The sequence below is a fragment of the Epinephelus fuscoguttatus genome, linkage group LG13 (genome assembly GCF_011397635.1).
Source record: "Epinephelus fuscoguttatus linkage group LG13, E.fuscoguttatus.final_Chr_v1".
NCBI lineage: Eukaryota > Metazoa > Chordata > Actinopteri > Perciformes > Serranidae > Epinephelus > Epinephelus fuscoguttatus.
The window spans coordinates 27,775,184-27,788,891 of NC_064764.1; the positions used below are offsets into that span (position 1 = coordinate 27,775,184).

At 42.0% G+C, this 13,708-nt stretch overlaps 1 protein-coding gene across 1 annotated transcript in view; it reads right to left on the reverse strand.

The window, feature by feature from the left end:
- mgat4a (alpha-1,3-mannosyl-glycoprotein 4-beta-N-acetylglucosaminyltransferase A) overlaps positions 1-13,708 on the reverse strand; it is a 49,069-nt gene that overhangs the window by 13,010 nt on the left and 22,351 nt on the right. Inside the window, exons 3-6 of the mRNA XM_049594528.1 lie at positions 13,232-13,372; positions 1,402-1,535; positions 1,254-1,300; positions 1,057-1,170 (exon numbers count right to left, since the gene is read on the reverse strand). Of these exons, the coding sequence (XP_049450485.1) occupies positions 1,057-1,170; positions 1,254-1,300; positions 1,402-1,535; positions 13,232-13,372 (436 nt within the window). The remainder of the gene's footprint in view (positions 1-1,056; positions 1,171-1,253; positions 1,301-1,401; positions 1,536-13,231; positions 13,373-13,708) is intronic.

The following is a 13,708-nucleotide window of genomic DNA, read 5'->3' on the forward strand; positions in this document are numbered from 1 at the left end:
ACATTATGTCATATGGCACGTATGGTGCCACCTACGCCTCATTTTAAAGCAGAAAAGACCCTGGAAAAGTAAAATCATTTTTGCTGTGTACTGAAAGTCACCCTCAGGGATAGACACACGCTGCTTCACATGCAAAAAGCTGAATTGTGCAAATCAGTTATTCCCAGGTACACTGAACAACAGACTCCATTTGAATAATTTATAAACCGGTGCTGTCACACTAATTGTTTGATCCGAATGATCTGCCCTTGTTGCAGTCTGACTCGTGGCTGCAGGTGTTTGTCATGCTTCCAGGCAGCAGGTGCGGAAGGTGGCAGACACACACACACGCACACACGCACACACATTCAACACTCAGGTGAACAGACACCATAAATATGAGGGCATGCTTGCACGTGCGCTTAAACTCAGCCAGGTGGTTGCTGCAGCTTGAATACAATAAGGCTTTTTCTATTCCATTAACCTGAATGTATGCACACACATATAAAACAAGTGTTTAAAAATATACCCACAGTCCATGTTGAACAAGATACTAACTGTTCAGATTGCCACCAGAAGCATCTGTGCTCACAGACACCCACATACAAACATAACACACAGTCCTGTGGGCCTACGGGCTATTATCAGAGTACGTACTGTAAGTAGTTGGCACAAACTGCACCATAAACAGATTTCTAATGGAGCCAGTTGTTAGCCGACTATAAAGAGAAGACAAGTACGGAGGATAATAAGAGGGAGCACTACAGAGAGAAAGAGATAGAGGGTGCTGCTGCTGATGACCTTGATCTGACTTTGAGGAATGCCTGTGGAATACTAAGTACCCAGGCAGCCTACCTAAAAGCTCCCGCTCGCTCCCTCCCTCCCACTTTCCCCCTGACTCATCCTTCTACTTTTTCTGCAATCCTCATCACAGCTCTCCCGCATTTCAGTTCTCTCAGGGCTGTTTTCTCCATGATTAACATAATGATTTCTATCTGCATTTTTTTTTTCTTCAACTGAATGCTGGAGCAGTGGACACGTGATAACACAGATGTCCTGGCTGTGTGGGCTGCTCACCTGACTCTCTCTTTGGAGTCTCCGAAAGTCTCTTTGAGGTTGGTGAGGTCGGGGTAATAGGCGGCCGGCGGGGATATCACCTCCAGCAAGCCTGAACTCAGCTCTGTAGAAAACCTGAAGATGGAAGGAGATGTTGACCATGTGACACACGTTCCCCACCTTTCTGTGCATCTGTCAGGAGGCAGAGGTGTACTCACTCTTTCTCCAGGCCAGCAACCACGCTGTGAACGTAGTCCACATCAGTCTGCGGAGACAAACCAAGATAGACACATTAGACAGCTTCACGTGATTTTTTTTAATTTGTGTGTGTGCTATGTCTCATTCTGTACGAAGGTGAGCTCTCACCTCCCCAACGAAGACAATAATGACACAGTCAAGTTTCTCCTCCGGTGACAGCTTGTCTATTAGCGAACGCAGCGTCTCTGACAGATAAGACTTCACCTTCCGCTTCACCGTGGGGATCCCCATCACCATGGTAACTGAGAAAAAGAAGTGTGAGGTGAGAACAGGAAGTGTCGGGGGCTGCAGATGTGGAGGTTTAAGCGAGTCGATCCAAGACCAAATAATCTTTGCTTGTTAGACAACGACTAATTACACTGGCCCGAATCCACAAGAACAGAGACGCGTGCCCAGACTGACAGATGGCGGTGGGAAGGATGACTGATGGAGGTAGTTTGCATTGAGTGCATTTTCACTGCCTACCATGCTGCATGTTATTAAAGAAAACTGGCTTTCAACTACAATCTTACACAATGTGAGTAAAGCAATTTTTTTCAAAAACATACGTTTCAATTGACAACTAAACGTAGAGTGTCACTGAATCACCAGGTGGAGGCAACAATGTCTGGACTTTACACAGAGGTAACAAATATTTATGATAGCTGGCACTTACTCAGTATCGTTCCTTATCTAGAGATCTGCAATGCACAACTAAATTAGTTTATGAGCTTTTACTGCCATCTAAGTAAACATAGGCAGACGGGCCAAAGCCAACAGCAATAAGAAAAACAAACTAGAGAGCAGAACTGACAGAGTTTCAGAGAGGGTCTGGACACTTTAATCCTACCAGGGTTCACACACATTTGTACACACACATTTTCAAAACATTTCCATAATATTTTACCGAATTTCCATGACTTTATTTGAGTAGTTTAAAATGGGCAGCGATACAGCCGTACATTGCTAAACACGAGCATTCCAGGCATTTGCAAACTGCTGGCGCTTACCAACTTAACTCGCTTGTTAGACATTCCAGTCGCCACTGAGCTCCATATGCCAACAGACCAGAATAGCACGTACGAGTCCATGGCAAAATGTCAAGATTACGTGCCTTTTTGGGGGATAGAAAACCAAAGATCCTACAGATAGGGCTGCCCCTTGAAAGTCAGAGATTTGTATCATCAGCCAAAGAACCCTCAATTGACTGACAATGTTTTCACACTTTCCCTCTGAAGTGAACCGAACTCAGACCACCTTGGGAAGCTTGCAAGGACGCAGGACGAGGAGTAGTTTGGTTCACAAAAGATACTGCACGTCTCCAGATGTGGAGCATCGAATACATCACATGGCGACAGTCTACAGCGCAGAAACACTAAGGTTTTCCTCCAATTTCAGTTCACCTGAAAGCGAGAGGCTTCATAACCGGACATTTTGGTCCCCAGATTTCGCTGCAGAGTAAGCACTCTTGACTTTGACGCTACTCTTTGGTACAAACAGCTGCGGATGTGATGCGGCAGCACAGGGGAGGAGAAACTTTCCAATGTAAGGCTCCGTGATAACACTATCTTCTCTCTTCTGCTTGGAGGCGGTGACTTGACAGCTCACAGATAATTAATACGACAGTCTCTGGCTTTCGTTTGATATACAGTGTCTGCAAAAATGTTGTTGCACATTTCCAATCCATCGTTAGCGCCGTTAGCTTGTTTACTAGATTACATGAATGCTGCTGTCGCACTGAACGTCCCACTGAGCACCGTTCAAACTTTAAAACTATATATGGAAAAACGAATGGTCAATTTTGACAAGTTTGTATGCATTTATTTCTTGTTAAACTAACGTTTGTTTAATGGACATGTCTAATAAATGTTTTGCAACTGTCTTAAAAAAGGAAGCTGGACTTCAACAATGGGATTCTAAGTAAGAGGAGTGCTAGACCCAAAATCAAATTAGTATATTCCAAAAAAATAAAATTCAATAAAACTATACTTACATGTTTTGGCACAGAGCCTCCATCAGAGCTTTTCTGCATTTTCCTGTTTCTGTCTTTGTGTGACACAAGTTTCTTTTCCCCCAAAGGGGAAATGACCAGAGAGTAAAAATAAAGGATGTAGCTACTGGTTTGTGGACTGCTGTTTTGAGGTCTCAAGTTCAGCTGTCGCCATCTTAGTTTTGTGGAGCCAGACATGAACACATTTGGACAAGAGCTGCGGAGAAGCATGGGATGGATCCGACTCATATACTGTAGCGACGCCTTGCAGACAGCCTGTCAGTGAACTGGACCCCGCCTTTAAATATGCATAACTTCGGGCCTTTATAAAATGTAAACAGTTGAGTTATACAAAAATTCACCCCCTGTACATCTGTCATGGAAGTTGAAATAAGCTTTAGAGACAAGAACGTTTTTTTGTACCAGGCTGTAAACATGTTTATTTCTGCTGTTAAGTTTGGCATTTTAACACAAGGGTCTATGGGGATTGACTCACATTTCGAGCCAGCCTCAAGTGGTCATTAGAAGAACTGCAATTTTTGGCATTAAGGTGTTCGCTTCATTTTATTTCAGTTTGCCACTTTGAAATAACGCAATGCTGGTTTGGTGTATGTGTATAACATGACACTAGTGACATTTTAATGGTCACACAGCACAGCACTAGATTTTAAATTACTGATATAAGGAGCATATCGTCAAGTAACATTAGACCAAACAATGTTTATTCACTGATTTATGTGGGGGTTTTTTTCAATTACTTTATTAAAAATGAGTCTGTCAAAACATTAAAATGTGGTGTTTATTTTTTTCAAGCTAATGGTCAAGAAAATCAGCACCCTACACTGTGAGAAGCTGGTTGTTTTTTACTTGTTAAATGACCAAATGATTAATCAATCAACCTAAACTGTCATCAGTTGATTTGTCAGTCAACTCAGTGAGCCAGTGAAATGAAAAATACATTGTCCCAGTTTTCATCCAGTGTCCCTGTGGTAACTGATCATTTATCACTTTACATCAAAGTCCCTGTCTTTTCTCTTTCTATAAAAGCAGGTAAAACTGTGTCAAATGTTTGATGACTCTTCCTGCACTCAGGGGCATTTACAACAGTTCATCCAATTAAATAAGACGTAGGACAACTAGCTGGCGACACCAGTTATATTAAACCACACTTCGTCGTTTGTGGGTAGTAGCAGCTAACAGAGCAATATGAAGAGAGAAAGAGAAAGAGATGTGTGTCTGGATATCAGTGAGGGAAAAACATTTGCTTTCATTTCCAAAACAATGTGGCAGGTTTAATTTATTCACCTCTCCTTCGTCATTCTCCTGATCTAATGATAAGGGAGGTGTGTGGAGCTAACAATACGCTTAGCAGCAGACTTCATTGAAGCTCCGTGTCGTGCTAAACTCTGAGCTAGCCGACTTTTTAGCAGTCCAATCAACACCCAAGATTTGATTTATATCCCTATCGTAACTGTACACCACGCAAATATTCTGTTTAACTGGGAAATACGTCACAGTACAGAAGCTAAAGATGCTCCAACTTCCGTCTCACGTCAGCAAAACCCACTGATTCCAAACATTAGGCTGATGATGATTTGTGAGCACAGAGAGGTCACAGATATTACATTCAGCTGAGGACAGGCTGTTGAAGGGAGACAACAGCAACACATAGCTGACAGGAAAAGACAGTGACTATTGTTATCTCCTCATCACTCGATGGTGGTTGCAGCTAAACAGACGGCCTCTTCTCTAGTGTTGAGAGAGTACCCACAGCAGACTGTTGCCGGCCTAAAACCAGTTCATTTTACTCGCTAGAATACAATGATCACTTTCACGAGGAAATGAGAGAGCGGAGAGCGTACAGCGAGGCCACACTTCTGCTGATGTGACTGCAAATGCGAAGATGAGCAAGTTATCGGGCCGGTTATGTGACAATGAATCAGTGTTTTTTCCTTATGCTTAAGAAAATAAGTCAAGACAGCATTGTGAGATTTCCTATTAGCCTGTGTGCTCTTCATGTTTAGCTTTTGTTTCCTCTATATATGGTAGACTTACATAATTCAAAACCTATGGTGACATTCAGAGGGCAGGTTTTTGTAATATTTCACTATCCCGGAGAAAAGGAAAACAAGGTCAAGTGTTATATTATTGGAGGTTACAGACAACTTACCCTATAGGCACAGTAATGATCGTGAAACACATGGATCAGGGCCAATGGATGCATGCATGTGTGTGTATGAGTTTAAAAGCCGTTGCACGCTGACTGAGCTGATGCGGGGGCACAAGGGGGGCCTCAACAAAACAAACTTGAGGTGCAGAATGAGCGAGCATCACGGTGGACTAGAGAAAGGGTGCAGAGCGATCTGTGCAGCGTGGAGAATCTGTCCCAGTTTTGCTTTGTGTTTCTCGCACTAAGCTCCGTGTCGTATAGCGACACCCACCACCACCAAGAAAGTAGGTCGAGGATGAAAGGAGAATGTGGGAGGAAGGAAAAGAGACAGAGAGTGACAGAATAAGGGAGGGTGGCAGACAGTGAATGAGTGATAATGCATGCAAGTGCGGCGCGAGCACGACCGACTCCGAGACTGCCCCTCCCCGTGTCCCTTGATCAGCCTGGACGCCTCACTCTGTCATCCTTTCATGTCCTTCAGGGAAAAAAATAAAAAAGGCAAAACAATCTACATTTCTGCCCGCTTCTCTGTCACATCTGTGAAAAGGACTGATCTGGTATGCCGGGCACGAAACAGCGCTGGTGTTTGGCTGTGTTTATAACGTCCAGCAAAATAAAGCTTCATAATTTGCTTGAACATAGCATGCAAATGTTTATTTTCATACACATTATTTAGATTTAACACTGAGATAAGAAAGAAGCTGACCTCACTGGATCTTTGCTTATGGTGGGAATAATGACGCAGGCATGTGTGCAGGCAAAAACACTCACTTTGACTTAAGGACTTAAGCGGGATTTATACTTCAGCAACAGCTACGCCCTAGCCTACACACCTGGCCTACGCCGTTGTGAGCATTTATACTTGTGCGGTGGTCTGTCTGTGTCACTCTGCAGTTACACCTCCAAAACACTAGTTGGCAGCGGGGTTTCTTTCAGGTACTGTAAAGTTTAGTTGATTCAAATCACACCCAAAACACACATTAAACATGACTTAATATACAATTTCAAACACAAGTACACAAATCTGCTTCACTATAACTCGCAGCATTCACAGACAAACATTTGTCTTTATCTGGACACATTTTCCCCACAAATACAACATGCTAATGTTTTTAGCACAAGCCTATGACATTTCACATTGCATAAATTAGCCTGGCAGCTAGCAGACTTTTCCTCTACTCATATGAAGCCAGGGACAACAGCAACATTTAACAAAGGTAACGTTACAAAATTTGGCTCCATTACAACTCACAAGGGTTCACTGACAAAACAACTGTCTTATACTAAAAACGTTTTCCAAGCAAATACAACACGCTAACGTTAATAGCACAAGCCTATGGCATTTTACATTGTATAAATTAGACTAGTAAATAGTGGAGATTTCCTCTGCTCATATGAAGCCAGAATAAATCACACACGACTTAAAATGCTATTTTTGTGGAGGCTTTATTGTCTTCACAATTTATTGTTTCTTATCTGTGAAATTAAAGTAAATAAACGCTTCCTTTCTACTCAGGGAAATGGTTTCAGCTTACAAAAACAAACAGGAGGTCAAGAGTTACATGCAGAGGTAAAAATCCTGCTTTAATCTGTTTTAAGTTTTTTATGTGCTTTTTTCAAATGTAACAAATAACCAAAGTAGGAGTCCATGGTAAACACCATGGAAAATATATATCTAGGATTTAGAGAGAAAATATGTTATTTGTTATATCAGTTTTAGAGAAATGCCCCAACTGTTGCAGTTTTTAAATCCAAACTCAAAACCTTATTATTCTGTAGCACTTTTGACTAAATGATTTTAAAACCCAAACCAGTTAGGTATTCATGAGTCCATGTGTTAAATGTCCTTTTAATGTCCAGACATTCACAGTGAAGCTGCGTCCATGTCTTCTGAAATAACGACAGTCCACTTCTCCTATATTTTGAGGAATATTACAACTCTATACCTCAGGAAAAAAGTCATCTTCTCCATTTTGTATATATCCTTGATTATGCCCATCCATTGTTGAATGTTTGGAGGCTAAATGTTTTAAATATTTTTTTACTCATTCTTTTACTGTTTTTCAATTATACTGTTTTGTCTTTGTATTTAGTTGTCAATTTGATTTAGATTGCAATTTTGTATTGTGTTGTTTTAGCTTTGAGTTGAATTGTACTTTTGTTCTGTGTTGTTTTAACTTCTCTGTATGGCACATCGAAACTACCTGAGTATGAAATATGCCTTATAAATAAAACTGTCTTGCTTTAGAGTTCAAAAAATTCTTAATTAAATATGAAAGATGTGGATGAAGTATAATAAAAATGTATTCTTGTGAGAGACAAAAGGAAGCAATGTCTATTTGCTCTATCCTCGAAAGCAGGAGGGGTTTTATTTGTTGTTGTTGTCTGAAGCTGTGTTTTATGCATATTTGATGTCCTTGTTTGTTTGTTTGTATCTATATAACCAAATAAATGTTTGCTTTTGATATGACATTATTAAAAAAGAAGCCCTTTTTAATGATTAATTAAAACCTTACTTTGGTGAAATTTAAAAAAGCACGACTGTCATGATTTGGGGTAATTCAGGCATCAATGGGTCTCATGTTATTATACCAATTATGTTTTTCTCATGAAGAGAAGTGCTGCTGCCTGGGATGAGAGGCATCCTGAGTAATCTGGGTGCGATATTGAAACTTTTGAGCTTTCAAGGTCTCACAAAGCCCAAGCTGCACTTTGTATGTGTGTAGACAATCCACAACCTGAGTAGATAACATATTCATAATCCTTTCATTTTTGTAAAAACCGTCACGTCGCTCACATTTTAAATTTATAGGATCTTGTTACTTAAGTGGTTCATTCAATAAATTGAATCTCCAACTCAAGGTGCCTGGTTAAAAAAAAAAAAAACAGTCAGAGCCATCATAAATCCTACTCCCCATTATATGGGGTGAATCATCCAACCAGCGATGTACTGGGGACCTTTGCAGAAACAGTCATATTACTCCTTGTTGTGTTGGCTCTGCTTGTTTGCGATTTAACACTGCACAAAACAGCTTCACCAATGGAATGCAGAGATTTATCAGCTGAACACTGGTATCGGCCGAAATTCGCCTCTACTGACAATTAAGATGACAATCGCCACTGGTGAATGTCATCTTAATTGTCAATTGTTGTCAATCTTAATTGTTTTCTGATATTTTTCTGCTGTGTCGCATCAATTTTGGACAGACTTAAAAGCAGAGCATGAGACAAACGGCGTCCCACTGTTCTGGGGAGGATAGAAAACATGTTTGGAGAGAACAGACATCTTCCCTGGGACACCGTCGGGACAAAAGGACGCAGTAAACTCACTATTAGCGTGTCAGAGGATGCACTTTCCCTGATAATGCTTCACTGTTAGCAACAAATCTGCATTAAAATCAGCAGGAGGAGAGCTAGTTAACGTTAGCATAGCAGCAGGTAACCAGAACTAATTGCTGACAGAGGCTGCATTGAGTTACGATATGATGCGTTCAAGGTCTTTTCAGTAAAAATGACGACAGGGCAAAGGTCAGTTTTGACGTGAGCATGATGTGTGCAAACATAATCTTGGAATTTCTTTATTTATTTTTTTTAAATACAGTTATTAGAAAGAGAAATTTGTCAATGTTTTTACAGCAATATAAAACAGATATTAGAGAGGGAATTATGATGTATTACATACATTTAAAAAGGCTTTTGAGGCAATTATTCATTCAAACGTTTTTGATGTGAAAGACTTTATTGAAGGGTGTTTTATAAATTTGCAAGGTTGAATTTGTGCTCATTCAAAGACAGTGTAATGAAGGGTTGAACAACTTGCTGAGTTATTTTCTTATAATAAAGATTTCTCTGGCACAAATGGTGGGAAGAAACAACACGAGCTATCAATAAATTATTTCAAACATTGGTTTTGGCCCAGAGTTTCACCACTGATGTTACGAAATTGATAATATTCCCTTTTAAACACATGATCAACAGTGTGAGCTTCACAGCCCGTAGGTGAAAGGCGAATATAGACAGAGGTCGCACATGCACACTGCCTGACAAGCATCACAAAGCACCCACTTCTTGGGCGTGAGTAAACAGCTAACCTAATCATTATATTCCAATGTCAACAACAAGTGGGTAGTCGTGATTGTGACACTGCGTGCAGATATCTGAAGGTGAAAAGCACCAAGAAACAGATTTGCATGCAAAGCTGCTGTGACATGTGTTCCTGCTTAGAGCTGGAGAATACAATCATGTCCTATTTTCTCTCTCAGTGTTGCATTGCAGAGATGCAGCTAGCCTCAGAACCCACTCAAAACAAAAAGGAGGTGTTGTTCTTTGAAATTCAAGGGAAGTCGGTGGTGGTTGAAATCTTCGGCTTGTGTTTGCTGATGCATCTTAGCAAAAAGGCCTCCTGTGTTAGAAGCCTCAGGAGGTGTAACTTGTCTCAGATTAGCTCTTGTTGATTAGATTGTGTTTGATTAATGAACTGAGATCACAACTTCCCCTCTTCAGGCTGACTGAGTCATGAGAAGAACAAAAGGTTTCTCTTGAACAGGACCCTCTGCCGATTGTGTACAAGCTATGATATCAGAGACAATAAATATGATACAGGTTAACCAGCAGAGAAACAACAAAATGTGCAATACGAAGTTCACGTTACTGTCAATTGATGCCTCTTTCACACAGAAGCAAAAACCACTGCTGCATAATAACAAATACAATTGGCAGAGCAATTAGCAGCAGAGAGTGGGAAGCCAGCGAGGTGTCAAAGCACTGGCAACAGCTAGTGTTTAGTCATGAAGCCTGCATGGAGAGCGGTTAGATCTGAGGGAGAGTGTGAGAACCTTTACATGTGTTTGGTCCTCGCAGGTTCAGATACACGACTCTCTCTACACTCTCCTCAAGCTGACAGAAGACAGCAGCGTCTGCAGCACAAGGAAATCCAAATTGGGAGAAAAACACTTTCAACTGTATCTTGTGACATGTTTATTAGCTGATCAGTGTAGACAAATGTTGGTGTTGCTTGGCAACATAATATGTACTGACTGCACGTAAAAGGGCACAAGTTGGCAAGCTGGTGGCTCGCTAAAGGCCGTATGTGCGTTTGGAACGAGCAGGGCTGCCTTTACAATAATGCTCTTTTGTTGGTTTCTGTCTGAAAGGGGCTCCAGTCGGGCCCCGCTCCAACCGTTTCAGTTTTAGAACAGAGCTCTCTGAACTGTTTCGTCCCATAATCCTTGTTCAATTTAAAGTGAGATGATGTCCTAATTTGCGCAGCTATAAATATCCCAATGTCAGATGTGCTTAGACCAGCAAAGAACGAGGGGGAAATTTAAAGGAAAGACAGCGGTAGACTAAGGGCCCTGACACACACCAAGCTGACAGTTAGCCGTTGGTCAATGTAGGGCCGTTGGTGAGTGTCTGTCACCCTAATTTTGGTGGTGTGTCCCACACTGTTGGCAATAGTTGGCCCTTGCCGGCAGTTTTTTGGCTGATTCTGCACGTTGGATTGGCGTCAGAGCTCGTGGAGCCTGTAGGTGAATAAAAGCAGTTAAGCTCAGTACTCAAGAAGAGAAATGGAAGTGAGGAACGCAAACAAAGGGCTTAAGTAAAGAGGGTGTGAGATGGAGACAATCTTGTTATATGAAGTAAGATTTTTGTTTTAGCCATCGAGCTCTGGCTTGTAATTGTTTGTATTATCGTTCACTAGCGCACGGTAATTATCCTTTGTACATTTAACATCAGGTTGTGTTGTTAGTGTGCTAACTGGCAAACTGGCTAACTAGCATCTTGAATCTGTCCTGTTGCGTCTTCCTGGTTCCCTTTTTTTAACGATTTACACAGACTACTGCCACCTGCTGGTAAGGAGAGTTATTTCCTCTCATACAGGTGCAAAACGTAGGTGCTAGTTGGCTGTGGGCTTTAGTCTTTGCAGTGTGTGGAGTATAACGTTTTGGCCGACGTGAGGAGAAGCAACAATCAGCCTTCTTCACCACCACCTCTTTGATGTCAGTTTTGTGTGTCTGGCCCTGAAGAGGAACAATGAGCGATAGAAAAAAAGGATAAGCTAAAGGCATGATAGCCAGTGGCTAATCAAGTATGCCATGCATGGAAAGCAGAGGGGAAAAACGTCTCAGAGGCAGTCATGTGTTTCTGCGACCCACCACCGCCGCAGATTTCCACAATCACTTCCCAGTAGCAGTACCTCCAGCTTGGCTGTGCATTCCAGCGAACACAAGTGATAGTGTTTAGAGTGGGAAGCTGGTGAGAACAAAGCAGTGGGCAGCCACAAACTCTGACATTATCAGCGGCTAGACGGTCTCTAGGGAGAGCCAAGAAGAGTCTTAAAGGTGAAAAGTACCTGCCCACCTGTCAAGGAACCAGACAGAATGGAGATGACTAAGAGATGGCAATGATAGGCCTTGCATTTTTCTTTGTATCCCGTGGGAATACCTTGTACTCATTGATCAAACAGGCTACAGGCCAGGGACAAGAAACTCCCATTTGTTCCCAACATGTTCCTCCTTCCCTTCCTCTAATTTGTCTGGGGCCTCTGTTCTTCCCCCTAGGTCATTGTCATTAGGAATGTGGAAACCACTTGAGCTGTTCAGCCCCCAAACCTGCGCCCCAAATTCACTCCACCCATCACACTCACAATGCCAAATAAGTAATCCTCTTGGAGAGGACTTGATATAGCAGAGGTCACATGCTGAGGGGTGACAGAGAGAAACATTTGGAAATAAAAAAGGGGAAGCTGAAAATAGGAGTTGACAAAAAGGAGTGAAAGAGGAGAGAAAAATCCATATGAGCAATGAGGCTAATGACAGACAGCAGGTTTGACAGGACATGTTGCACCTGAAGCCCCGTTTCCACCAAACACTTTCAGTATGGTACCTTTGGAACCAACAGTAACCCCTCAGACATGGTACCTAGACCCTAGTGTTTCCACTGCAAACAGTGCTCTTAAATGTGGGCGGGGTTGTTGTCACTCACTGCTCCGTCCAGCACTCACTGTATTTCCTCATTACCGATGACACAGATGGAAGTCTGCACCTCGTTTAGAGTGAGTGACCGTCTGCTATTGACCAATCAACAGACTGCAGTGTTCACAGCTCCACCTTTAAGTACCAGATCTATGTGCTAGGTACCCCAACAGAGGGGGGGGGCAAAATGGGGATGGTACAGAATGGTTCCATTGGTACCATCCACAAGTCTTTACACTGGAAACGGGAAAAAAGCGTACTGAACTGAACTGTACTGCTCGGTGGAAATGGGGCTTTTGTGAGCCTTGTAAAAGTTTTGTAGAGTCCTCACTGAACTAGTAGTGAAGGAGTGTTTCCTGATGTGAGCTTGCTTTGTATAGCACTTTTCAAAACATTACAGTGCAACTCTCAGGTTCAATAAAAGAGAGATGGACAACAGATGCGCAAACACAAAGTGCAAGTCATAAATATAAAACAGAATAGAGATGTGAAAGCAAAAGAGAAATCCCTGTTCGATCGAGTTAAGAGACAGGATACGTAACTTGTAAAGTAAATGGGAAATTTACACTGTACATACACCACAATCATCTCCTTGTGAAGATCTTCAGAATGATCCTCATGCAAAGCTCAGTCCAGAGGGGATACTTGTTGTGAACAAGTCACCAACTGAAAACTTGTTGAGGCTTGATTCTGTCCCTGGTGTAATGAGGATCTCTGGAGGTTTTATATTGTTTGTGTAGCACGTATATTCTGAAGAAAAAGCCTCATTAATCAGGGAAGTTACTGCTGTGCTGAATGTGCTGCGTGCGTATATGTGCTTCTCACCTCCTGTGCGGCCGAGACCAACCTGCACGGCGGGGTGCAGGCTGCCCTCATTGTTGAGTAGATGAGGCAGGTGGTGGTAGATATTTGGCACCTGGAGAGGTTTCCTATTTGCGAGCTCCTTCAGTAGTTTCTGTGTCTCATCTGAAAGAAAGCGCACAGAGAAGGAAAGTTAGGGCCTCTCCTCGGTTTCATCAAATGGAGACAGGAGTGAAATTATGCTGACTTATAAAGCACCACCTGTTAATGTGCTCTGGTGGAACAGTGATGCTATAACACAGGATCGATGAATAAAATATCCAACTATACACAGCAGAAAATCTGACGGTTTTATGAGTATATGAATTCTCTCTGGCTGCAGGACCCTGTTTCTGCTTGTGCCTTATACCATACTGCATGGTGTACACGTTCATACTGTATTTCCCTTATGCAGGGTTTGATGCTTTGCAATAGTCCACTGCTACCAGATATAAGACAGTT